Source organism: Xiphophorus hellerii, chromosome 20, assembly GCF_003331165.1.
Source record: "Xiphophorus hellerii strain 12219 chromosome 20, Xiphophorus_hellerii-4.1, whole genome shotgun sequence".
NCBI classification, from domain to species: Eukaryota; Metazoa; Chordata; class Actinopteri; order Cyprinodontiformes; family Poeciliidae; genus Xiphophorus; species Xiphophorus hellerii.
Genome location: NC_045691.1, coordinates 34,589,851 through 34,617,784, shown reverse-complemented (window position 1 = coordinate 34,617,784; position 27,934 = coordinate 34,589,851). Strand labels below are relative to the sequence as shown.

General features: G+C 39.0%; 1 protein-coding gene and 1 long non-coding RNA gene across 10 annotated transcripts in view; one reads left to right on the top strand and one right to left on the bottom strand.

Moving 5' to 3' along the window:
• foxp1b (forkhead box P1b) overlaps nucleotides 1-27,934 on the bottom strand; it is a 309,660-nt gene that overhangs the window by 24,973 nt on the left and 256,753 nt on the right. For all 9 annotated transcript variants that reach the window (XM_032548975.1, XM_032548971.1, XM_032548974.1 and 6 more), the window contains 3 exons: nucleotides 18,950-19,057; nucleotides 10,166-10,253; nucleotides 8,411-8,494 (listed from right to left, as the gene is read on the bottom strand). In XM_032548975.1, the coding sequence (XP_032404866.1) occupies nucleotides 8,411-8,494; nucleotides 10,166-10,253; nucleotides 18,950-19,057 (280 nt within the window). The remainder of the gene's footprint in view (nucleotides 1-8,410; nucleotides 8,495-10,165; nucleotides 10,254-18,949; nucleotides 19,058-27,934) is intronic.
• On the top strand, nucleotides 876-26,327 carry LOC116710137 (uncharacterized). The gene is made up of 3 exons (XR_004337044.1): nucleotides 876-1,779; nucleotides 15,719-15,727; nucleotides 26,317-26,327. It is a non-coding gene; the product is annotated as an uncharacterized LOC116710137 (long non-coding RNA).

Below are 27,934 nucleotides of genomic sequence, written 5' to 3'. Positions count from 1 at the left end.
GCTGGCACTGTGGCTTGGTCCAGTGAGGTGTTAAAAATGTCTGATAGGACACCAGCCAGCTGACCTGCGCATTCCCTGAACACCCGCCCAGGTATGTTGTCGGGGCCTGGGGCCTTCCGTGGGTTGACTCTTTTCAGAGTCTTCAACACATCGGCTGTGTCCAGGCAGAGTGCCTCCTCTTCCTGGTGGGGAACAGTTTTCTTTGCCGGAGTACTGTTCAGTGCCTCGAACCTCCCAAAAAAGTTATTGAGTCCATTGAGAAAGTCAGCATCAACTTCGCCCACTGGGGGGAAGGATGGATTGTAATCTGTGATCGCCCGTATGCCTTGCCACATACTCCTGGTGTTGCTGGTGTCGTGGAAGAACTCCTGTATTTTCTGACTGTGGGTTCGCTTTGCTAACCTGATAGCACGGTTCAAGTTAGCTCTCGCTGTCCTCAGTGCCTCCTTGTCGCCAGACTTGAAGGCTGAGTTCCATGCTTTTAGCATTTCCCGTACCTCCTTAGTCATCCAGGGTTGTTGGTTGGCCCGGGTGATAATGTTCTTAGTGATGCTGACGTCCTCTGTGCACTTGTTGATGTAGGCTGACACAGTCATTGCGTACTCATCGATGTTGATCTGGTCGTTGTAAGTGGCTGCTGCCTTGAACATCTCCCAGTCAGAGCACTCAAAACAGTCCTGGAGTGCCTCCATGGCCCCCTCAGTCCACACCATCACCTGCTTCACTGTAGGTTTTGTACTGATCAGCAGGGGCTTGTATGCAGGAATTAGCATGACAGATAGGTGGTCTGAAGAGCCAAGGTGGGGGAGGGGGGCTGCTCTGAATGCTTCTTTGATGTTGGTGTAGGCCAAGTCTAGAGTATTCACTCCCCTGGTTGGAAAATCCACAAACTGGTTGAAGTGAGGGAGAACAGTCTTCATGTTGGCCTGGTTAAAATCCCCAGCAATGATGAAAACGCCCTCTGTGTGTGAGGATTGCAACTCACTGATGGTCCAGTAGAGAACACTCATAGCCTCTTTAGTGTTAGCACTGGGGGGCACATACACAGCAGTGATGCTAACAACAGTAAACTCCCTGGGCAGGTAGAATGGTCTGCAGTTAACAGTCAGAAGCTCGATGTCCGGGGAGCAGTAACTGGCGACAGTCATGGCATTTTTACACCAGTTGTTGTTGATGTAAATACACAGCCCCCCTCCTCGGGTTTTACCGCTGAGAGCGCTGCTCCTGTCTGCGCGGAATGTAGCGAGCCCCTCCAGGCTAATAACGTTGTCCGGTATGGACGAGTTGAGCCATGTCTCTGTCAGAATGAGAGCGCAGCAGTTCCTCAACTCTCTCTTTGAAGACAGTTCCAGTTGCAGATGGTCTATTTTGTTGTCCAGAGAGCGGACGTTGGAGAGGAGGATGGACGGAAGGGGCGAACTGTGGGGGTTAGCGTTTAGCTTAGATGTTAGTCCACTTCGACAGCCGCGCTTCCGCTGCCGGTCGCACCGCCTTCGCTTGCTCCTCCTCCGACTAGTGCTGCTAGGCGAGTCCGCTGCGCTGTGGGCCGCTGGGTCTTGCCTCCGTAGCACTCCAAGGTCACGTAAACACTCCAGAGTAGTCGTATTTATGAGTCCAAAATCACTTGATGATCGTAATTCCAGCAGACGCTGGCGATCATATGCTAACTTACTGAGTGGATGCAAAGTTTGTAGTGTTTTAGGCGGCGTATTTTGCTCAAATACTCGCAAGTTGTCGAGAGCCCATGCAGCCGCAGCCATACAGGGCGCCGCCATATTGGTCAAACCAATGAAATTGGTTACTTTTTCAATATTTTCTTTAAACTAAAACTTTTTCCTCACCTGTTAAATGTGAAACCCTTGAACCTTGTTATCTATGGCTGTCATAAGGTTGAATTAACCGCTAAACATTGAGTCCTTTTTTTCAGATTCTTTCCATGATTGTGGTATTTCCCTGACCAGCGATATTCCCGACTCAATGGACAACAATGGTGCATGTGTGGAGCACAATAAGTCATGGAATGTCTAATCCAGTAATATATATCCATCCATATATATCAATGCTGCTGCCTCGCCTTCTGTCGTTGCAGCTTCTTGCCGCTACTTAGCAGTAGGTGTCAGGTTAAATTGCATTGCAGTCAATGTTGTCAGAAAAAAAGAGATTCATGCGCTTAATGTCCGATTTGCCATGACTATTTATTGAATTCATAGTTGCCAGCTGGGGTGGCAACAGGGGTGGTAAGGCTCTCAGTTGGGGTGGCAACTGCCACCCCCTGACAACTCCATTAGATCCGCCCCTGCTTCACACTTTACATTGCTAATCCCTAACCAGAACCAGAATCTTTTTCGATGACACGACATTAACACTGGCCTCCCAGGATTTAGACAAATTGCGACATCTTTGTTCTTAAAAGTATTTATCTGATTTTATTTCCTCCTGTCTCCAAAATTAGTGACAACTGTGTTCTGTGAATTCCCTCCTGCCCCCACCTTTTCATGTCCAAACCCTCAGGATGTCTATTTACATTCCGCAGATCGAACGTTGCCTTTTTTTTGGCAAGAGTCTGCTCAAATAATTTGGGATTTTGGCAGCTCTGCACACATGCAGGCAAATGGCAGCAGACAACATATTATTCTGGAGAGAAAAAAATATGAAGAAAATAAATTACTCTTGGGTTTGTGTGTTTCTGACACAATGCTATCAATAGAAGGAGGCTGTCATGTTGACTTCTCTTCCTGTGGATTAGCGGGCTTTGTTTCATGTTTCATCCATATTCCCTGGCCATAAACACAGAGAGCTCCAACAATAGGCCCGACAGGCTGGTAATAGCCTTGCCTTTGTTTGCCTTACCATTTGGGCTCACTCCAGTTCCCAGACAAAATGAGACTTCAAACTGAAATTAATTAAATGGTAATTGGTGATCTAATTATACTGGCTTTGACTCGCAAGCTGCTAAAGAAAATAAACAAAAAGTCCCTCCTTAATTATGTATGGCGAAAAAGGTCAGATTTCTGACAAAAATGCTTGGTGACACCCGCCCACTCACGCTGAGACAAAAACAAATACACACACAGAAACATGCATTGCTAATGTGGCACATTTAGTTTTCATCTTCTGCCCGCCCTTATCCAAATCTGATCCTGTTATAATTTATGAGCACGCTGTATTAGTTACATTTTGCCAGCAGAGCACAAATATATCCAGTTGCTGAGAGGAGTCGCTTCCTTATATTTTGGGGAAAACTAGGAAATCAGCTTTGACCATTACGTATAATAGGTTTTTTATGCTCCCAATTGTAGGGTTGTCATCACACCTTTCTGTTTTAACAAACATATTAAAGCTTTAATTAATCTGTGTTACATGATACTTGGGCTGCGTAAACAATCTGGTTCAAATCTGACCAGACAGAACCCAGAGTCACAGTTATTAAGAGAAATTTTGCAATAGAAATTTTTTCCTTTTTTTTTTTTTAAATGGCTCCCTGGACTCAAATAAATTTTTTTTGTAATTTATGCTCTGCTACGGTGGCCATTTCCTTCATATGCAATTCTCATCTCCTTTCAGTATTCCATTGATTCCATTGAAGTGGATTCCACCAATCAGCAAACAGAAGGAGAAGTTGTGAAAGATGACTTCATACTTCCGAATATTGAACTATCATGAACTCTGTCTCGTTCGGATCTGCAATTCTCTCTCCACAGTGGAGGATTGTTGTTTACAGCACTGGCAATTTCCAGTTGACGTTAACTGTAGCAAAATTCAAAAGAAAATCCTGAGCTTTGCTTGCTTTTATTTATCTTTTTTTTTTTTCCACTTTTTTCTCCGAAGAGTTTTTGCGGCGCTAGTGGCTCGTATTTTATTTTTTTTTGCGACAGTAGGCAGACAGGAAAGAGGGCGAGGAGAGCGGGGAAGACATGCGGGAAAGGTCGCCGGGACCGGGAGTCGAACCCGCGACGTCCGCGTCGACGACTAAGGCCTCCAAACGTGGGGCATGCTAACCCCCCCCGCCACGCCACCACAGCACACCCCCTATTTTAAAAAAAAAAAATTCACGTGCCCAAAGAGCACTTGTATGTATGCATAGTCACACATAGTTTTTCAATATTTTTTCTATGTACTCCAGTAGCCAAGCAACAAAATTCTGTTGCCAATTTCACTATTGTGCATTTTGTAATGACAATAAAGTAAGTATACATGTAAGTCTGTTGAAGATTCTCCAAACATAATGTCATCCTTTGTAGCCTTTCTTCTCAGGAATCACTGAAAAACTGCAAAATAGCCCAAAGCAGTTGCTAACTTTAGCATCTATCAGCTAACAGTTAGCAAGCCTTGGAGAGTGGTAATGGCTTTTTCAATGTAACTAAATGTCATCAGTTCAGAAGTCATTATTAGCTCATTTTGTCAACACAACAGAGAAGCTCAGAACTCAATTGCTTTCTTACTTCAAAATAAGAAAGATATCAAATCTTTGTTAACAAGCGCAAATGTTGATAATACACAATTTCACAATTGTGATGTTCCTGGTAAGTATGAAATGCAACTAAAATTACATGTTACACAGGTGTTGGAGCAACAGCTTTTTAAACTTGCGAGAGGCTACGATTTTGCAGAAGAGGGATGGATTCAACACATTGGAATGACAACTTTTTACAAACTGTGCAATGCTGAGAGAGCTCTGGTGGAGCCAGCTGCACTTTGTCTTAAAAATTACAAAACCATCATCCTCCTACTACTTTCTGTCGTCTTATTCGTCATTTCCGCCAGTAGTAGCATACCTTTGTTATGTTAGAGACTAGTGTGATGCACTAGTCACTAACAATGCTTAAAGCCCATACCCTCATATAACAGCGTAGAGCTACAAGCTAGTGTTCAACGAGACAAGACAGATTTCACTTTAACAGGAAATATTGTGGTGTTATGACAACGTGAGATCTCTTCCTACAAATTCTATCTAAATGCTTTGCTGTGATGTTCCTCAAACATCGTTTATACATAAATTTCTAACACCAAAGGAGAAGCTGCAGCAGCATGTACAAGAATGACTCATCTATATTCTTCAAAAGGGATCTATTTCAGGTCATCTCTGGAGATGATTTCACTCTGCGTCCTATCTGTACGTTCCTCTGATGCAGTCTCCTTGAAGCCTCAATGGGACCACCAACCTTGACCTGTGGAAGTCCTCCTCCACTCACCCAGCCAAACACAAGACACTTTCATCATCACAGCAGCTCAGAGCAGGCAGAGCTGCCCCAGAGAACAGGAGTCTATTTATTTGAATAATAAAGAGGAAAAAAAGAAAAAAAAATCCCAGCTTGCCCCCTCGAGAGCATTAATGCTGACACCCATTCTACCGGGGGCCCAGAGAGAGACGAGAGGTAGCAAACTTGAGATGCTATCTGCCACCCCAACCACTTTTTGTACACAAATGTCCCCCTGTGTCAGAGCCCTCGTTTGACGCCCCAATCTACACAATCGCACAGGTGCTGCTTAAACAGACAGCTTATTGTCAGTGAGAGTCCCCAGAGTGCTTACCGTCGACTAGGTGCATCAAAAGCGCGCGTGAGTGGTCTCTGGATGTCAATAGTCTCCTCACTGACTAAAAAAATGATCCAAATGGCACATGGACAAGACTCCTGCATGTTTATGTCCATTCGCGTGCATTTGTGAGCGGGACTTCACATTTATGCCCCGCAGTAAAATTATATCTGCTCATTTGGCTGGCTGAATGAACTGTCATATGGACTGAAATATGACAGTGAGGCTCCCCTTCCCCCATCTTAAATATGACAAAACAGAGCCAACACTTAAATGCCACATGCCCCTTAGCCCTGTAGGATAGGGATTGAGAAGAGAACCTTATGGTGGAAAATAAGAAGTAGAATGTTTGTAAAAATTTAGTTTTTTTGCTTCCTGAATGAAAATATTCTGGTTCCTTTTTTGTCATTTACATGTTTTACATGTTGTACATGTAGAGATGGAACTAAAACTAAATATTTTCAGGATTCTTTTTTTTCCTAGAAGAAATTACTACGGTCTAGAACAGGGGTGCCCAAACTTTTTGAGACCAAGATCTACTTTTTCTCTCACCAGCCGACTGAGATCTACCACGACACAAAGATATAAAAATTGTAAATTGAAACTATGTTGACTTATTTTATAGGCGAATATACATCAATTTAGCAGACATATTAAAGTGATAGAAAACCTAATCCAGTTTCTTCCTCAGTGAGATTCTGAAACTGGGAGGTTTCTCAGTCAGACGCTGGTTGCAAATCTTGGACCAGCAGGTATCAATCAGTTATGGTAAATCTGCCATTTGGTTTGATGACCTCAATATGAGAAATTTCAGACTGATAGGAGGAACCAAAGAGCACTGTTAAGTTAAAACCACATCTTTTGAAGTTGGGATATTTTTCCTCCAACAGCAGATTCCAGAGGTGTCACCTGAAACCAGATGTTGGACTGGATTTTATTTCAATGTCATTTGTGAATGTCAGCTCTTCATTTTCAACAGCAGAGCTATACAGGTTGAAAAAGCTTGTCATTTTGGAGAAAGTCTCATCAACATCAATATTTCCACTAAATAAGAGACAAAAATAAATATCATGTTTGATAGAGGAAAAGCCTCTCAGACTCTGTGCTCAAAGCAAGATACCAGAGAACAGCAAATATATATTTTTTAATGTTAGACAATTTCATTTCATATAATTGTCATGTTAGGAGCCATTTGTTTGTTAAATATTTTAAGAAATATATTTGTCCTATTTAATGCTTGTTGTGAATGACGTATTCTCGCAAATGAATGAGGTAATTAGTCCAAGTTTATTGTTATTGAATGTTCAGAAATTACAGCAGCTGTAATCCACCACAGCAAAGGTAAAAATAAGGTAAAATAATCAACTCAAAACCACCCATACCTTTTTACTTTCTCTCTCTCTTCCTCTCTCCCCCATCTCCCTCTCTCCCTCTCTCTCTCTCTGTTTCTCTCTTAAGCACACCCATTGCTGTGGCAACCACCTGCGCCCTGCAAATTGGGCAAGCCACCCAGAGATTACATTAAAAACATAACATTCGGTCCGTTACGATATTAGGTTTTCAAGCTTGATATTTATAAACGCTCCCCTGAACACAGCGGTGGTTGATTAACTAAATTTAAACTTTTGCTGTGCTAGTCAGAGAGTCAGTCTTTGAATTGCCTTTTTTTTTAAAAAATTTTATTTTGGTAATGGAATGCACAGAATTGCACCTTGTTGAAACAATAATTACTATGATTATTATTTTTGTTGGGTCATTTTGAACACATTTTGCTGATTTTTTTATTATTTAATAAAGTTACAAATGTTTTGGATCTTAGTGAATATTTTAGTAAGAGCGTCAGAAGAGGACGGGCTGGTCTCAGCCTCCTGGCGGCGTTCTGTTTGTCACCTCTTGCCGAGATCAACTCAAAACCTTCGACCGGTCGATCAACGTCTTAAGCCCCCCTGATCTAGAACTAGTCTTTTCTGAACATGCTTTAACTGTGCCACTTTTTTATTGCTTTCAAAAAACAATGAGCTTTTCTACAAACATCCCATTTGTATTTATAAGAAATTTGATATAAATGCTAAACATGCTCAACTTTTTACTTATTTTTGTTAACATTTTTTAACCCCACTGTAAAAACACTAACTCTTACTAAATCTTAGTAAATATACTTACTAAGTATTTTTGGTCTAGTTCTACTGTATCTTAATACTCTGGAAAAAACCAAAACTAACAAGAAACTTTTCAGCAAAAATATAGGAGCTTATTTTAAATTACAAATTTGTTAATATTAATTTAAAAAGTACTAGTCCCACTGGCATATTTTTTTCACTTATAACAAAACATTTTCCCCATTTTACAAGTGAAATAATCTGCGAGTGAAACTAATACTTTTTTTTATTAATATTAAGGAACTATTGACTTAAAGCTCCTATATGTGGCTTAAAAGTTACTTGTAAGTTTGATTTGTCTTATTTCAAGTGTACTGAGATACCAGAAACTAGACTGAAAATACTTGGTAAGATTTTGATTTCACATGTTTTTGTTTTTCTAAAAACATAACATCTCTTCATTACTAATTTTTTCGGTGCCGTTTCTCAGTTTTTTTCCCTCTGTATATTTCTCTGGGGGTAGGTATTGAGACGGGGTTGGGGGTTGGGGGTGTTATACTGCACATCCAGTTCATCACAGAGACACCAAATTGAATCTCAGATGTCAGCAGATGTGCTCCAAACTACATTTACTGCTTCCCTCAACAAACAGCTGTTTTTATTTAGCAGATAAATAAGAAGATGGAGGAAGGGATTAATGAATACATGTGTCCCAATTAAGACAAACAAAAGGAATGGGGAGTGGGAGGAGGATATATGACAGGGTTGCTGCTCACCGGCTGCAGGGTGGCTTTGGGCTCTGTGGACTTGACATGAAGATGCGTCATCATGGCTTGCAGACGCTCTTTGTCCTTCGCTAGCTATTAGAAGAAAAGACAAAAGCACAACGATTTTATAAACAAACACACACACACAAATCTTTAGATATCATTTTAAACTGCATCGTCTTTGACTTAAAATGCTTATTTGAGCTGTGAGTAAGACTCCATTACAAAATAAGGAGTTTTATTCTGATTCCTACTAAAAACCCAGGTCCCTTCTCCCTGTCTGAAAGTCAAAATAGTTTTAGCTGCCAGCTTAAATTATGGTGACAGGCTGCATGCGGAAGAAGCCTGTGTGTGGTAAAGCCTCACCGATCCCTTTTGGATAATGAACCAGCAGATGAGAAAAAACAAGATGTTGGCATGGTGAAAAGTATGAGCAACTGAAATATCATTGTTTTAGGTTAACTTCTTCTAAACCAGAACTGTTTTCTAACAATTGTCAGGCATTTTGGGGGCAATTATGTCACTGAAGTGTGAACCGCAAGTGAAAAAAGCCCCAAACGTCTAGAACACATCATTTGCTTTTAGGCTGTTGCACATGCTAAAACGTTCAACAAGGATTAGTAAGATTTTTAGTGAATGACTGTAAAAGTATTTTTGGATAGTCATTAAAATGATTGAAATTTTCATTTTGAACAAAATATGATCTTGTAAAAAGTAATGTCATGGTGATTGAAATCTGACAGCATTAGATACTTTATTTTAGTAACAAATTCCATTTGACCATTTTAAATACATTTGTGGGGTTTAGCCAAAAATGGTAAAGTTGATATATTAATATAGATTTTATTATGTCTAAATGTATCAGCTTAGTAAAACACAAGAACCTTTGCAATACGTGGAGTTGATAAAGGTTTTGTTACGCTAAAGTCCCATTTGCCAGCATGCTGGGAAGTTGCTCACTAGTTAGATGAACTTTTAAACCTTTTTGGTTCTTGTTAACAACATGTTACTTGTTCCCATTCCATCTTTATGATACTTAAAAATATTTTTATTTCACCAATAGTGAAGTGTTTATGTTTGTTTTATGTTAAGATGCTGTTAATCTAGAATTTCAAAACTAGAATTTCACTTATTCAAATGAGTTTCTTTTATCTGCTAAGCTTACATAATTTCTGATTCAAATATACCTGAATACATGTATTCAGATTGTTACACCAGTTGTATCAATTCTCTGTTTTATAAGTGAAAGACGACATTAGAGAAACAATTATCTTTGTATGTATATTTGCATTGATTTTTATGGAAAATCAGCATTATATTAGATAAAAAAGTAATACTAAGAGCAGCAATAACTTTTTCGGTTCCTCTAACTCACTAACCAATGACTGTCTGTCCACACTATGCAGTTAAGTCATTTCACAAGTGTTATATTGTTGGTGCCAAACAGTTAAAGTCATAAATAACTTTAAAATCCTGTAAAATTTAAAATGCAGTTATCTTCTCTACTTAGCCCCAGGCTATTCATATATCTTTTCCTGGCTGTCATGCATACATAACACATTTTTAATGACTGGTTACTAGTAAATGCACAAAAGCATTTAATTCTACTGAACACCCCCACCTCCCCCTTCCACCTCTCTCCTCTGCTGGTGACCCACGGTTCGAGTCAGACAGACTGGTGGAAGGCGTTCGGCAGACACAGAGGAAGTGTCAGCAGGAGACAGAGCGTAAATATTTTGATTAAAACAAGAGACGTGACAATACCTGGAGCTCGAGTTGCTGGACGACCTGCATTTGCACCCGACACTGGGCCGTGCTCCTGTCGTCCAGGGCATGCTCGTTGTTGAGATGCCTGGAAACCACAGAAAGAGAAGATGCATACAAAGATTAGATTTATTTTCATTTCTTTAAAGATTGTTTATCGTAGCTGAACAGAACATCATAATTCCAGCATCAAAATTCAATCATTTTCCAAATAATTCCTATCCAATCCTCGAGAGCTTGGTACAATTAAGCCCAAAACTATTTACACCCTTTTTAGGATAAAATTTTCTGTTTACTTTCTTATGTTCTCAAACAATGAAATAAAGGAGATGGCTTGTTTGTGCCACCAACAGTAAAACAACAGCGATGCTCTGCTACTTGCTTTATTTACTTTTTCTACTTCTTGTTCCACATGAACATCACTATCTTTCTGAAAAGAAAGGAAGCCTAAAAGACTCAAAATCATATTCTTACTAATAAGCAAAACTAAACAGAAACCCAAACTAAGGATTCAGATCTTTAGATTTAACTACATTTTACTATAAACAAAGATTACACCGTTAGCAGATTTAGGCTAAAATTGATAAATTTTAATTTGACCAAGAAATGATATTACATTTTTGCAGTGACCCAGTCAGAATCCACCCATCTGTGAGATGAGCTAAAAATTAGGGTGATGACAAAGAGGCCTTCCAAATCTGAAGACTTGGAGCTCACTATCAAAGAAATAATCTGAAATCCAGTGGAAACATGCAAAAAGATGCTATATCTGACAATAAAACAGCAATTTTTATTGTCAGATAAAAATTTATAAAAGTGTCAAAAGTGACACTCGTTTTGCCAAGGAGTGTCAATTTTGCCAAAATTGACATTCCTTACACATTGCTTTATAATCTTGAGAGATTGTAAAAAAAAAAAAAAACAATGTAAAAGGATGTCACTTTAAAAAAAAAAATTCTGTAACAAATTTAAAAAGAAAAATAAATCTGCCAGCTGTCTAAATAATTCTGGGTTTTAAGTGGAGATGTGCTATGTTAACATCTGTCAGTATTTGCCTGTTTTCAAACAAATAAGAGTTCTATCATGTTCTCTCATGTGGCTTCAGTCCCATTGCTGGTCATTGGATCAATAAGGTAAGTGAGTGTGGAGCCCCTGTAATAACATTTATGTTAATAGCGTCACATATTACAGTGATTGCAAAATGTCTCCAGAACAAAGGAATACTTTTTTATGTGAAAGAATGACAGTCAATATTTCATGCTGATCATGCCTGCTCTCCCAGCTCACTGATAACAGGGAATGATTGAAGAATTTCAGGTTGGATTCTCTTTGCTAAATTATGAACCGGCACCCTAACGCCATGCCTTCCTGCTGCTGCTCCACTCTGCCTTGCTGTGTTGACTTTGCCACCCTTTTTTGCTGTTTGCATTGTTCATTTTTATCATCAGAATTAAGGGGAATTCAAATAGAGCCGGACCAAACGTAGAGGACAACAGGACGAGGAGATGGGGATCTGTCCCAGGCTTGAATTATGGATATAATTACGTGCAATTATTTTATTCAGGAAAGACGTTCTCTTTTCATGCACATTTATTACTAATCTAAAGTAGCTTGCTCGGGTACGTCCTTTTTTTTTGATTTATATAAAATGGTGGAGATAAGGCTCATGAGTGAAGGAAATATGATTGGAGGAATTTTATCAGTTGCCGCATGAATTACTGTTTGAAAATGCTTATGCAGGGGCATTTCATTAATCATTTAATCATAATCCGAGCAGGATGTTTGAACTGATTTCACAAATACCCTTTCATTTCACTACTTCATTATGCTCGTTAATGGATCCAATATATTATATATATCATAAATTATATCACATCTGCAGTGACCATGTAGGTCACTGTCATCAGGCATGTCTGTGTGTGTGCAGGAAGATGGGAGAAAGGTGTTTTAGTTTTTATATGTATACACCGTTTCTGCTGTGTGCTGCAAATCAAAACGAGCCACCGCCAACTTGCAAATGCACAACGATGGCTTCAGTGCCATTACTTTATGTTCAGACAACAACGCTTGCGTAATAAACACCATATTTACAGTCCAAATAAAAAAAAGAAAGACATCAGAACACAGTTGGAAATATGAAGGCTCCTATTCTTATTCTTCAAGTACTACCTGAACCGGACATTAGAAACAGCTTACAGTGGCAGTAACCCAGAGCTTGACTTTTGGGGGTGCATCAAAGGTCTTTATTTATTTTTTAAGTGAATGCATTTTTTGCAAAGAATTGTAAAAACTCATAGGCCCAAATTAGGTGAGTTGTATTAATATTTTGGGATCAATACGAATATAAACACAGGGGCAGTAACCCAGGGCCCACTTTTTGGGGGCACTCCTGGGGTTTTTAAAAATTTATTTCATGAGTGAATGTTTTGCAAAAAATGTACTTCATATAAAACTCATAGGTCCAAATTAGGTGACTTGCACTAATATTTTGGGATTTATATTATTGTAAGCTAACCCTAACCCTAACCCCAGGTCCAAATTTGTGGGGCACCCAAAAGGCTTTTATTTTTTTTTTTTTATTTAATTTTTAAATGAACACATTTTGCAAAAAAAACCAAAAACAAAGCAAAACGTGTTCATATATGCCCACATCATTGTAAATCTAGCCCTGGCTACTTCCAACCTTGAGAAGAACAAAAATGTTTTCAGGGTTGTGTTTCCGTAAGACACGCTTCAGGTCGACTGAGGTGCACATTAATCACTTGAAATTAATTGTTGTTGCGAAAGACAAAATTAAAGAGGAATATGTATATATATATATTAAAAAAAAAGCATGACTGAGAACCCTATTTGTCAAAATTAATAGAGACTTCTCTCTGGGCCTTCCATTTGTTTGAATCATATAAGAGCCAATTTAATTAAGTGGGTTGGAAAATGAAACCAGTAAACATTTCAGGACATCTTACTATATGTCAAAGAGGAAAATAATAGGTAAAGACATTTCAACTTCAATTTAACCAGCCCCCAGTCTGAATCATCAATGAAGGGGCTGGGGGGAGTTTGGCCTACGTGAGCAGCTTTGGAATCTCTCGGCTCGTACGAGACATGTGCCCCGCTTCTTTTCATCCTTTGTTACATTCCACTTTATTTCTTCTAATGACATGGAGAGTCACAGTGCATAATTAATAGGAAATGAAATATTCAAATGGCCCCTAATGCAGCCTTGAGAGGAGTGCATGGACACGGGGAGCAGAGGGGATGAGGGAGGGGTGACATCGAGGGAGGCTGTGAACGTTGGCATGTGTCACTTTCTGGAATTCAAATGAAGCCACTTTTAAAAGCTCTCTGGCAGGATGACGGAGCCTAATGTAGATTGTCACAATAAAACAAGTTAACCAGATATTCACACAGCCTGACTTTTTTCCCCTTCTCTCTCTATCTCTGAGTGAATTGCGGAGTGAATGGAGCTCAAGACGGGAGTGTCAGAGTGAGTGGATTTTTGGGTCTTTTTCTACATTTTCTGCAAGGTGTTTTGAACACATTTCTGTTACTTGATCTTAAGTTTAGTTTTGGTTGTTCCAGTCTGATCCAGTAGTTTTTTGGCTGTATTTCTTCTGCAAAAATAAACTGGAGAAAAAGTGAGGCTATAACTGTTGGAAGTCGGTTGGGGGATCAACTCAGTCTGCCTGGAGGCCTAGTGTGGAAAAAAAGTGAGTTAAAATATTTAGGCGTGTTTTTAGGTAATGAAACTGTTGTGCAAAAAGATTGGGAAAATGTATTGGATAATGTGAAGGGAAGACTTTTGAAATGGAAGTGGATTTTACCTAAAATGTCATATACTGTACATCTTGTCATTAATAATCTAGTTTCTGCCGCCATGTGGCACCGGCATGTGTTGATCCTCCAGTTTCTCTTTTATCAAATATTCAAAGGGTTCTGGTGGACGTTTTTTGGGATAAACTTCACTGGATTCCTCAAAGTATTCTCTTTCTGCCGAGAGAAGATGGTGGACAAGGCCTGGTCCATTTGGCCAGCAAAGATGCTGCTTTTCGTTTTCAGTTTATTCAGAAACTGCTCACAGGATCCACAGATCTGGTGTGGAGGAGTATATCATACTGCATTCTTTGAAGATTTGGTGGCATGGGTCTGGATTTGTCTCTCTTTCTGATGGATTCCACAGGTTTTCAGTATCTATAGTGTTCCCTTTTGGCTGATTATTATGAAAGTACTATGTTACCAAATCACCTGGACTCTTTTCCATCCATCAGACTGTTTCCTGGGATAAAGAACTGCTCTGGTCGTTTATTGAATTTGGTAGACAGTAAAGGAATCTCCATAGAAGGAGTTTCTGGAAAAATTATCTATAGACTGATTGTAAAAACTCTCAATCAAAACAAATTGAATCGATGCAGTGACAGTATGGAGAATTCATCTCTTGTTAACACCTGAAATCAAACCTGAATGGAAATCTTTATATAAGCCTCCTCCAATGAAAAAAAACATGCAGATTCACAATGGATAATCCTTCTTGGTATTGTAGCTGTAAACTCTTTATTTTCTGTTATTAATCCTGCTGTGGAGGAAAAATGTCCATTCTATGAACAGAGAGAAACACTGTTTCATTGTTTTTCTGACTGTGTTCATCTGTCATCTCTTTTCGTGCTTTTGAGAACGATCTCTAACAGATGTGCGGAAGCTTTCACTAACCATATATTTATTTGTGGTTTTAAATTTACATGCAGTGAAAGAGTAAATGTCAATTGATAAACTTTTATTAGATAGGCTAAAACGGCCATGTACATAAGCAGAAAGAGAGGTGGAGAAAGAGTTGAATATTGATGTGGTTTCTTTATTTGTTAACATGGTGAAGTCTAGGCTATTGCTTGAATTTAATTTTTATAGATCAGTCTCAGACTTAGATACACTGTCACATCTGGAGTTATAGAGAAGTAATTTGTAGTGTGATAAAAGGAGAACTAATTTTTGGATGGATGTTAATGTGATTTATTCTATGGTGTAGTATACTTTTTTGATTTTTGTTCTATTTTCTGTTACATAGGCTGTGATACGTACTTACTGAAAAATGAATTAAAAATCAAAAAATCTGTCTCTCTCCTCTCTCTCATATGAGCCAGAGCGTCGGGTTTGAAGCCATCTCTGAAGAATGTTTTTATCTTCCTTACTGCTGACTGGCTGGGACTTAAATTACATGCACACAAGTATACAGAGGTATTAGATTTTAAATGCATCAGAATTTCCTTTTTAAAATGTTTTTTAAAAGTTTTTGTTTTGATCTGGGTTTATTTAGATTTTTTTTCAAAGAGATGTTAGGCTGAAAAAGCTCAAAGGTTTTGAATTGGGAAGTTTTTATGTGGTTCACATCACTAGAGGGCACTGTAGTGTTTCTCTGACCTCTAACTGGACGTTAAAGAGAAAAGGGGTCTTGACCTTCAACATAAACCCCACTGGGTTCGGATCCCCATCCCCTCCCACCTGGAACATAGAGGGCTGGGGGTGTGGACGGATTTAGAGCTTTCATTTTTATCAAGATAGTCAGCATAGGTATGTCATGTTTTTCTTCACAGATAAAACAAATACACATGCTGTTTAAAACAACATTCGGTTCCAGTGTTGGTTGTTGCTGTTGGCGTGCGCACTGAAATCTGCTCCACGTTAGGAGCTCCTCCTCATCTTTCCATCTCCACAGCGTTCCGCTGACTCTGCGCCGCCGTGGTCTCTCTCCGGTCGGACTTCCAACCTTGAGAGACTTCTGAAGCAGCATTAGAAAGTCTGATGTACTCCTTTTTTTGTTTTTGATTTGGAATCCTTTTTTTTGTGTCAGAGGCCTGCAGAGGTGTCGGTTGCCAGGTTTCATGTGGAAGTGCTTAAGGTTTTGAGCGTTAACACCTTGGTGAGCCACTCATACTGCCGAACAAAGGCAGCTTTGTGGAGACTCTCCTCCCAAATGTTTTCTTAACATGTTCCAAGCAGTTTGAGCAGGCAACTAAAGTAAACAAGATGTTGCCATGATAAAAACACTTGTAAAAACAAGAGCTGAGTGCACTTAAGAGTTTTTTTTTCAGGCAGAGCTCTGCCGGGCACACCAACTTTAATTCTCCCTTAGTTCTATAAACAAAGGGTGAGGCAATGTCAGAATACAATAAATACTGATAGATTTAAACCGACACTCCCTGATTTTAAGTGTGCCTGTCTTTGTGGGAAAATATGAGCACATGCTTTAATAACTATGTATTGCAGGATGTTTATTAAATGAAAGTAAGAACACATAGCAGACAGATTTTTCCCTGAGACAGGAACTGAGGCGATTGTACATTCTGACGTGATAAGGAGGTTCAAAGAGGATTTATGAAAACGATTAAAAGAAGATTCAAGATGTTGAGGAAGTTCAAGCATTTTTTTTGCCACCCGAAAAAACTTTCTCTATGAGCTGACAGTTTGTTTTTGGATAACAGAATCATGTCATGTTTTGCTTAAAGCGCAACTAATACCAGGTGACAGCGAGCCATTGATCTGCTGCCACTGGTGCAGATGTTTTCACCCTGTGCTGTAACCATGTAACTGTTGTGTATTGGGTTACCAGGTTGATCAGTAAACCAGGAACTAGGCAGGCATGTTAGGCTTGACAGAGTCGCATAACTCTGTTAAGCCTAACATCTACAGTACAGATTGCAAAGATGCTAACAGATTCGACTATAGCTCTGTGTGTACAAGTTTAGTGTATTTTTCGGGGGGATTATATGCAATATGCCAACACAAAGTGCTGTATAATTGCTTAAAGAAAGGATTAGTTATATAGGCAGGCGTGTCATGTTAACAAATTAAGGACAATAAATTGTCCAGCAAATGTAATATGCGATAGTATGCAATAAACAACACTGTTTTTGTTTTGAGACCATTTTCAAGTACTACAATGGAAATGACATAATAATGCTTGTTGCTCTTCTCTTGAAGAAGGATCAACATTTCTAACAAACATTTAACTCTGGCAATAGAAGACATTTTAAATATCCAAAATAAATAAAGCAAAAACACCAGAAACAATAAATAAAATAGAAACTCTGTAAATAAAATTGTCTTTCAAAAAAGGGACTAGTTGAGACCAATACACCAGACTGAATCAATGACTTTCTCTCTTTAGTAGAAAGGAGAGACACGAGAAAAACAATCACACAAACAGTCGTAAATTAAATTGTTTTAATTTAAGCATATTGAGAGTGCAGTGAGAATGACTTTGTGAACAAGGAATTATGTGGTGTGTGCGTTTACATCTCACATGCTGCCTAGCGCATGTCTCTGTGTCTTGATAAAAGTTTATATATGTGTTTCCGGTTAGACAGTGCGTTAGTGAGCTGGTGGTTCAGCCAGTGGAGGAGCTTTCGCGTTCGCCTCGTAGTCCTTCAGCACACTGGTTTTTATTGTTTTATCATTAGTTTTGTCATTTTTGCAGCAACACGATGCATCAAAAGGCGTCATATCAAATGCTTTGTGTACTTACAGTCAGGTAGAGTTGCGGCACGTGGAGATCACACAAAAAAGCTCGAGCAACCTAAACAGTCTCTGTGGCCCTTATTAAAAACTCAACAGACACAAATTGGAAGAGCTACTAAAACCATATAAATTAAATCTCTCCATTTGTCCCTCTGTATCTGGCAGAGGTGTACAGTACAGTACAGATTTAGCTCATCATGCAGGGCAAGTCCAGGGTTGTGAGGCCTTGAGCAGAATTTGATGTATGAGCCCCTTTTGCTGCTAAGAGCATCAGCACCACCAACAGCATTTCACCATGGATTTAGTGAAATCTGAGACATGGGAGCGTTGTTTAATTGGCCAATCTTAAAAGCAATCAGTAATAACTGTAATTTGCTGAGATGTATTTGTGAGCAAACAGAGCTCAAACTCAAAAGTTAAACTGACAGCGTAAAATGGTTGCTATGGTAACAAAACAATCCAACTATGAAGATTGTTTTTTGAACTTTTACAAAGCAAACTTGCCAGCTCCTTAAAATCTTAAATTTTAATGTTAAACCATTTAAAATTTTTTAATTTATCTATGCTGAAACAGCATAGATAACAGCATTGATATTCTCATTAAACAAATGTTACATTTCCATATCTGTGGTCCGTGTTTAAATTGTATTTTTTTGATTTGTTGTTTAAAAGACTCTTGTCTGCAATATCTTCCAGTAGCATAATTATCCAGTAATATTTTTACATTTCCTGTCAACTTAACATCTTCTAATACAAAGACACTGCGGCCCACTTCTGGACCGCCTCAGCGCCAGGACCTGCTAAGCCCCAGGCAAACCCTGGTTTGGTATTGTGAAAAAAAAAACAGAAAGAAAACTTAAGGCACAGATGGAAGGCAGGAGATTCATGAGCCAAACAAAGGGCAAACTAAAAGAAAAATTTGGAAAGCACTCCCTCTGACCGGTGACAAGGGCAAACAGGCAGGGCTCCCTGAGCGCAAGCTGCCACAGATAAACATCCCACCGTTGTTTGTTTGGGAAAAATGGCCCCTGGTCACCATGGGAACTGCACTTATCACAGGAATTAGAGGCCCATGCAGTTCCCAGAAGGAGTCCCCACTGCATTGCCCTTTTCAAGAGCAGGCTAACACAGACTGAGGAATAACAACCGGCTGCACCTGCAGTGCATCTGCGTAGCCAGGGGTCACAAAACATGTAATCGACCCCCCCACTCCCTAAAAAAAAGACAAACAAACTGAGACAGAAAACATACCTCTGACCGCGGCGCTTTACTTACTTGAGGAATGACTGGAAATCATCAAAAACAGCCTCGCACCCGGGCCACTTGCAGACGCCATGGCCGTAGAGAGGGTGACTGTGGGGGGATGGCTCCTCCAGCACCGACCTGCAAGACAGAAACTTCTGATTGAAAAAAAAGGAAAACAATCTCAATTTCTTTTCACTCAGAGGTTGAGAAAAAAAAAGACAAAATGTCAAAGATGACAGTTTCTCTTGTTAATCCAAATCTTCTCTGTGTGTACTCTGTCTTGTTTTCACTGAAAAAGAATTGACTTCTACTTCATCTGTGAACTTTGGCCTTTGCCAGAATCAGCTTACCTGTGCGATCATTACTCTTCCCTGCTTTAAAACAGGGTGACACTCATTGTGTGAGCCTGACTGGATCAATACATAGTGATTCAGAATCACTGAACCACATTGCAATTCTCTTTAATCGGGACGGTCTTTTCCCTGCTGTGTCACATCCAAGACCCCCCCACCTGGCGGAGGCCTGAGACACAATCCGGACCCTTCCACAAGGCAGGGAAGATGTAAACATCCCCACCTGGAACCAATTTATCTCCCGACCCAATTCATGACACCTGGGGGGGCTGACAAGAATAGGTCTACTGGGATAGATTGGTACTATCAGTCTAAATAGTGGGAATGTCGCTGAAAAACAAACATTACAACATCTACCATATGGCGCAGAGGTGCGGAACCACAGCTAACCACGATCAGAACTGAGAGGAGAAGCAGCGGTGTCTGCTAGAAAGGGGGGACAGGCGGCCATATGGACACAAGACACACAACTTTCAAATACAAGAGCCTGGGGGACTGGCCTACATTGCTGCCACCTGTGCTTCTGGTGGATGGCAAGTGAGCCAGAAGCACACTGCTGCTGCTTCTTCTCCAGCATGAGCCCGTGCTTTAAGACAGAAGGAGAAGATAAGGAGATTCATGGCACAACAAACTGTTGTGTTCCCCACATGAGAATAACCCTACCTCATTGATATGCATGTATTCAATAAGAAATAATGCCCAATTTGTGCTGAACCACTTTGGTGGATTAGCTTTTGGAACATGATTCATGTGGCATGGTTTAAAAAAAAAAAAGATCTAAAAACAAATCGGCAGATAAAATAAAAGTGGAAAGATTTGCTTATTTGGCGGGATTAAACACGCATTTAAATTAAAGCATCATTTGGGTCAGTGTTCGCAAAGCTGTACGTCAAGGAGGAAATTTTAGAGGTCAGCTCAGGTTTCCTTGGGTTATAATTACTTACTTAAGAGTTCACATTGTTCATTACATGCAATAATTGTGTAGCAATTAGGAAGCAGTCGAGCATTCATAAACCCAGTTAGTGAAATTTTTTTCACCCTCTTTCAAAAATCTGATTTTCTTTATTCAATTATGAATTATGCATTCACATTAAGACTTCTGTCTTGATACAACTGATAAATAGATGGCAGACAACCAATTATAATGAGTTTTTAACAAGGAAATGTGCGGCCTGGTGCAGGTGATGCTGTTTTTAATTTAAAAAGATCAATTATTTTTCCATTCTTTGAGAGAGAGGCTTGTTTGTTAATTCTGTATTAACAAAATATTAAAATGCAAAGTGTGCAAGGAATCAGAGAGCACAAAGTGCTGTGATTGGCTGGTGGTAGAAGAGACTTTTTGAACTGCGGCTGCCTAAATAGTGATAATATACCAGAATTTATATGAAATGAGCTACAGTACATTACTGTAATCGGAGAAGAGTGCAGCGTACACAGGGGCTCCTGTCATTACAATCCAACCAGAAGAAAGACATAATTAACCGCTGTTTTTTCAGGGTTTTGTAGTTGACCTGTGGTAGCAACATAACAGATCAACTACAACAGGTTGATATTAATAGCGCTCAAACCGACGTACCAATTAAAAATGTAATCCTTACAGACCAAATAGCAGGTATTATAACATCCTGAATATTTAGTGAAGAACATTCATCTTGAAAATGTGTTCACTCAAGTCAAGTTTTAATACTACAATGTTTCACAAATCAGAAAGCAACAAAACGCTGAGGTAGCTTCTGATTCCATAGTTTGGTACAAGGATGTTTTACTGTTTTCTTGTTACACTTCAATGTTTTTAATACTTAAGTCTTCTCAAATATCTAAATGTGCAGTTTGTGAGCTTTACCTTTAATCTGTTTGGAAAGATGAAGAAAGATGAAGAATGTTTCTATTCGAAACATTGTGTTTCGAATAGAAACAGAAGGCTTGACAAACAGTGGCAGTTTGTGTATGTTTCAAACTGCCACTGACATCTAAGAACTATTCTTAATTTAGTTCCTACATTAAGAATAGTTCCATTCTTAATGTAGGAACTATGGTTTTGGTGGTATAGGATCAGATTAAATCAGGGTTTTCAACTAAATTGGATCACTTTTGAAATGTTAAATACTGAGCATTTATTTTTATGTTCTTAGCAGGAGACTCAAAAATCAAACTAATGTTAAAGTTAATCTGAAAGGTGGCAAATAAAAATTTAGTGTTGTTATTTAAATTTTTATTAATTTACTTATATAGCTTATACAGCCCAATATATTGAGTTCGTGAGAAAGTTTAAACAAAGTTTTAGAGAAAACTTATTTGGTTTTCCAAAACAGAGTAAAGGTTTTACAGAGCCCAAGTTTGATTAGTCTAAGTAAGGTGGACTACCCTGTAGTAACGAAAACAAACACCTGTTAGCTATTAAAATAGGTAGTTATAAGCATTTTTAAAAGTGCTGTGAAGTATTTCACTACTTCAGCTATTTACCGGAGGCGGCAGACCCTAACCCCGAGAATATTGGAAGTCTACTGTAAATTTGGTTTTGAGCTAGAGTGTTAAAAAATAGCACTTTTTTGTACCAAAAAATGCTGCCACACAAACAATTCAAAAGAAGTGGAGGTTTTTCCAAAAGGCTTTGCTAACTACACAACAGGGCAACTCAAGAACATTCCTCTCTTACTTCAAAATAAGACTCTGAAACTTGGAAATTACATTAAAGAAAACTATCAAATTTCAATGTTTACTTTTTTACACCTTTGCTTAAAACAATGATGAAGGGAAAGTTAAAGGAAGAGTTCCCACATGGAACAGAGTGTCAGACTGACTAGATGACCCTCCATTAGACCAGACTTTGTTTTGACGAGAAACATTTCAACATTTCAATATTGCAAGAACTCATTACACCCTCATTACAGGTAATTGTTTTCCCCCAAATTCTGTTCATTTCTCTTTTTTCCTCCAAATGTTGAAATTCAATCAAATTCCACACCATGAAACATTAAATAGTAATCCTCTATTCTCTTATTTTAAAGCATCTTTGTTCAAAAATACTCTAATGACGAAAGCAGTGAGGTTTAACCTTTCATTGCCTTCAGCTTCCTTTAGAGGACCAGGATGTCCACATAGACTCTGACAAGGTGCAAAAGCTTCCAGGGGGAAAGAAGAGGATGTACTAAGACGATTCCGACAGCTGGAGGCCAGTTGTTTTCATGCCCACTTACTTTGAATGGACAATTTGGGCCATAGATAAGTCAAGATCTACGGCCTCCCATCTGACGGACTCAACCCGCCAGGTTGAAGTCAGATAGAGGGCCCTGTCAATACAGCAGTGTCAGGTTTATATTCTTCCCCCTCCGGTTCACTCCCTCTTTAATGTTCCAGATCTTTCCTGGATTCTTCCCTCCTTCTGGTACCACTGCAAGCTTTACCCTAAATGATTTAATTAGCTTTTTTTTCCTTGTGTAAGACAAATGAAAGGCATGAGAGAGAGAGATGGGAAGCGCTGCCAAATCTGATTATTTATCTCCTTAACAGACTGCTGTGTTACAGTCCCTGAGCTGTTGTTACTGATGGTTGTTGGGAAGTAAAGTGGGCCAAGTGCTTTGTGAAGATACCCCTCCCTTTTTACCTCCCTCTTTGCAAAGCCATTGCAGCTCTGGATTGGGAATTGGTGTCATATACAGATCAGGCATTTGATTTAAATAAGCAAATCAGCGAATAAAGATGACCCCGATCACTGGGGTATATCGCCATCTATGCATCATGCATTCATTGACATGGAAACAACACCGCCTGACAGATAAAGTGACTCGGGCTCTGGGTCGTATCAGGGACGTTATTTAGACAAACACACCTCCCCGCCTCCCGCCTCTCTCGGCATGTTCCTAGCAACAACTGGAAGCAGGAGGAACACATACCTTGTCTTCAGTGTGTCAAGTCGAGCTGTGATTGAATTTCTCTGTCTTCCTTAAGACGGAAGTGCAAAGCCCCGTGAGTGATTCCTGTGGATGCACTTAAAGGTTTTAGTTGCAGGCGTCGTTGTGCCTGGGCAGATTTTTATATGACACATGAAACTAAGTACATGGTACTTAGGGCCTGCTGTAAACTAATCTGAAGTCAGTCAGGGAAGGAAAAACCAGGGGCCCCTGTCTTGCAGAAAAGCTTGTTTCTGTTGCATGACAAAGGGACTCACGCAAAACCGCATAAATTAAAAGTTCATTAAGTTCAGTGCAGGGAGGATGAGTGGATGTTCTCTATTTACGCCCAGGATCGGCCCAGCCCCATTATCTTCAACCTGATTATTCAAATCCCAGGATTATAACACAGACGTTCTTCTCAGAGCCTTGCTTAGAATAATCATACTTAATAATATTTCATTCTTCCTCCCATGGAGTTTGATTAGAACTGAGCACGCATCATCAAAAGAGAGCCAGGACGCTTCTGATACTTGCGTGATATATGCGTTGCCAAAATTAAAACGAGAAAGGATTATTGGTTGTGCATGGATCTAAATTAGCATCATGCGGCACTTAATGGGGGAATGTTTTGTAGCTCACTTTATTCCAGCACAGCTTTCCTGGTAATTTGAGCATTTTGAAAGTCCGCATGGGTAATTTGCTTCCGTGAACAGATGGGGTGTGGGGAGAATCACCTGCTCTTTTTTTTATGACAGATCTAAAGATGCTACGAAAATATTCAGACCAAGACTGCCTTCTTCACTTAATCTCGTGTTAAACTGCCACTGACATCTTCTTTAATCTCTGACAGTCGGCGCGAGGCAGCGATGCTGCCGGCTCTTGCATTATGTCTTTTCTTATGTTTCATGGAGCCTTCAAATTCGGGTTGCTTCCTGCCTTTTGCTGCCATCAAGGCTCACCTTGCTTTTGCGACACTGTGTGATGGAGTTAGTGAGTCAATATCGTCCTCAAGCGATTTGTCAAAACACAGACATTCAGTTTGACAATGAAGGGCCGGAACCCTGTGGGTTTATTGATGCAACAATGAATGCTTAGATTTGACTTTACTGCAGTTTAGACCTCAAAGAGCAGCAAATAATAGAAATCTGCCAGAGCTGTTGTAATACTACACATAGCATTTACAAGATTGGAGAATCACAGAGATGATTCCTGTTTGAATTATTAGGGATGCACTGATTGCAGCTGGTCACTGATCTCTAAGAAACCTGACATGTCAGCATGTCAAATATGAATCTGACATGCCGATTCAGATTTTGGCCGATACAATTTTTGTATGGACAGCTTTTTTTAGTCTGAATAGTTGAAATGACTAAGTTGGAAACAACTTAGATACTTTAGTTAACTGCTTGTAGGTGCTGCTTGTAGGCCCCTACAAAGCCTACAAGGCAGCTTTTTAACTGCCTACAAGCTGCAATTCCATTGACCACATAATTGGGCAATTTAACATTACAATAATATGTTTGCTTCGTGGAAACATGCTAAATTGGAAAATAAATTGTACCATTTTTGGCCAAAAACGTCTTGGCACTATGGTAGGTGTTTTTTTGGCCTTATCAAAATTTGTTTTAGGTCACAAAACTGCAATGGAAATACTTTTGTCACATAACACAAGTTACGTGACATCTGGTTGTTGATCTGGTGTTGTTGATCTGGTGATCAACATCTGGCGTAAACCACAAAGAAGAGGACGACAAAAAGTGGTAGGAGGATGATGACGTTTTTTTAATGACAAGTGAACAAACTTAACGTTTTTCTTATTTAATAGAAACACCACAATTTTGAAATTGTATTTTTTTTTTGACAAAAAGAAGGTATCGGCACAGGTAGATAAGAATGGTTTGACATGTAAGTATTGGCCCTGTGATGAACTGGTGACCTGTCCATGGTGTATCCCGCCCCTCGCCTGTTGACTGGAGATAGGCACCAGCGCCCCTCCTGACCCAATGGGTTAAGCGCGTAAGAAAATGGATGGATGGATCGATGTAAGTATTGGTCAATTGCTAGTCTTCCAAAATGAAGTAAATCAGGGGCAATGTATTGGTGCACTCCTTTTTTTCTTTAGAATGTAGGTCTGAGAACTGAGATTTCCATGGAAAAAATTCCTTTATGTAATGATTTGACCATATGTTCTGTACTAAAACCTTTTTGAAAGAACTAAGACCTTAAATTTTCTGTTTAAGGTAGTACCATCAAATTTGCACTTTATTTTGTAGCACTTCATAATGTCCTCCAAGGAGATTTTTAAGGTCTTTTAGAGAAAAACAGGCCCACAGAATTATACGTCTTCCAAAGTACTTGCAAATTTGACTTGTATATGTATATGAGTACTTGTGTATGAGCCGCTTAGACCTAAGAAAATCTTTCACTCCTGTTCATAATATGTGTTCCTCAACCAAACAACCACACTTTCAGCCTCTTAGGGGATGATAAAGCACTAGTTTGTACAAAGATCATTCAGAAAAGAAGCAGAAGTTGAAAAACTCATTGTGCACCCCACACAGCAATTATGAATTAGGCTGTAAGAACTGACATGAGAGGCGATCACACTGATGCACTTTTTCTTTCATTGCTGAGAAGTTCAATCTTGACAAACTACAAAGTTACAGTAAGAAGAAAACTCTACACGTTTACGTTTTCGATTGTAGGACACAAGTCTTTTTCCTAATAAGACCTGGTTGCTTACTGCTAACAGCTAATAGTTTTGATGAATATAGCTGGCTTTGGACATTTTTAGCCCTTATCCTTGATGTGATGATGGCACTAGTGTCACATATTATTTATTCCCACAGAAAGTCATGGATTGTTCATTTGAAGTTGCTAGAAAGTATTAAAAAACTTAAAAATGTATAAATTAAAAATACTTTTGTGAGGCTTATGTTCAAATGGAATTTCAGAGGCAGCAGCGATTCTTGCAAAAACAGATATTTCTGATTATTTTTTTCTCCCAAATGAATACAATTACACAAAGGATGTAACTTTAATTTTTTTAGATGAAACAAAAAAAGTCAAGTAATTTCAAGGCTTTTCACAATCTCTTTAATCCCTTACCATGCAGCAGAATGCCCGTGTGCCGTTTCTCCATTGTGTGGAGGTGTGAATAAATATGACCGGCATCGTTTTTTATTTTATTTTTCTCCCTTGGCTATTCAGAGAACATCGTCTTGATGATCACTCCCCACCAGCATCCCCCAACCTCTTCACCTCCACAGGCCACCTGACTTACTTTGCTAAATATGTTTTCATCTGCATCACTTTCATACTGACACTTAGTTTTGATCACTGAAGCACAAGTCAGATGTACAGCGGTGAGCTCATGGTGCCTGGAGGCTCCTAGCTGACAGTTCAAAGATCACTCTTGTGTGCAAGAAAACAAGCAAACGTGTAAATGCCAAATTAATTCCTTCCTTAAAGACACATTTTCTCTCCTCTTTCTCACATACACACTCTACTCAGAATCAAATATCTCTCATAGATGATTTATCTGTGTTTGAATGTTACAATGCGTGCCAAGTTTGTTTTATCCTTCAGCCATATGATAGTTTTCTGTTCTCGTTATGTTTAATTTAAAACAGAAACTAACAATATGTGTCTGCAAGTCAGCAAATTCTTGAGATATGAGGAAATGTGTGTTTTTTTTTTCTTTTCTGACAAGACTGGGGCAAGTGAATGCAAAGTGAAAAAGGAAATTAATATTAAGTCAAAGTCTTTCTTGTTAGTAAGCATTTCAGCTGTGTATGTTCTGCTAGAGGACTTTATTTTCACCAGGAGTTGAAACAAAACCACCAAGTGCAAAAGAACAGAAAATGACTGTCAATCCTTGAAAAAAAAACAAACATACACACAGTTGCATAACTGAGAAGTCTCTGAACATATGAGGATTATGGTGATTGGGGACCAAAATTGCAACATTTGTTACATTTTTAGCTGGTGCGGTTTGCTTTCATATTGTACTGTGTCAAACAAACCAAATCCTTTGAGAAACCCGTTCCTCTCCTCACCTGGGGGGCATTGCACCAAGAACCACAGAAGAAAACAAAACAAAACAAACAACAATAAAAAAAAAAAAAATAGACACTGAGAACAACGTCCTTTGCAAAATGTAAAAAAAATGGAGTGGCTGTCACTGCACGATGCATAGTGTTGGCTCATTTCTGCATGTGCTAAAGGAAATACTTACATTGATTTGGCACAGTTTAATGGGGTCTGAATACTTTCTCTACCCACTGTACACTATTAGTTAATCTCATAAGAGCTGTAATTATTATAAAAATAAGGTCTTTTTTTGTCCATGATGAGCCCGGCAGAGGACATGTTGATGACATAAATAGCTAACAGTCCGGTAAATTTTTGAATGAATTATAATCTTTAAACTAAATTATGACAATTATTATCCATTAAGAGAATTATAACATTTTCCAAGAATACAGATTATCTTATAACATGTAGTATTTTATTTAATATGAACTTTACACTTTACATTTTAGGAATAATGCCGAATTATTTCTTCAGTGTATGCATAAATGAGTCAACAGTACACATCGTGCTTCAAGTACAAATTGGGCAATGATAGTAGTGTTTGATTTTAGCAGTTGGAGAATTTCTCTATTGTTTTGTAAAATACCACAAGACATTTCTTCCACTAGCGCTAAGACTAGAGCGTTTTTATTTTTTTTTGTTGTATTTGGTTGTATTTATCCAGAATGCCCTGC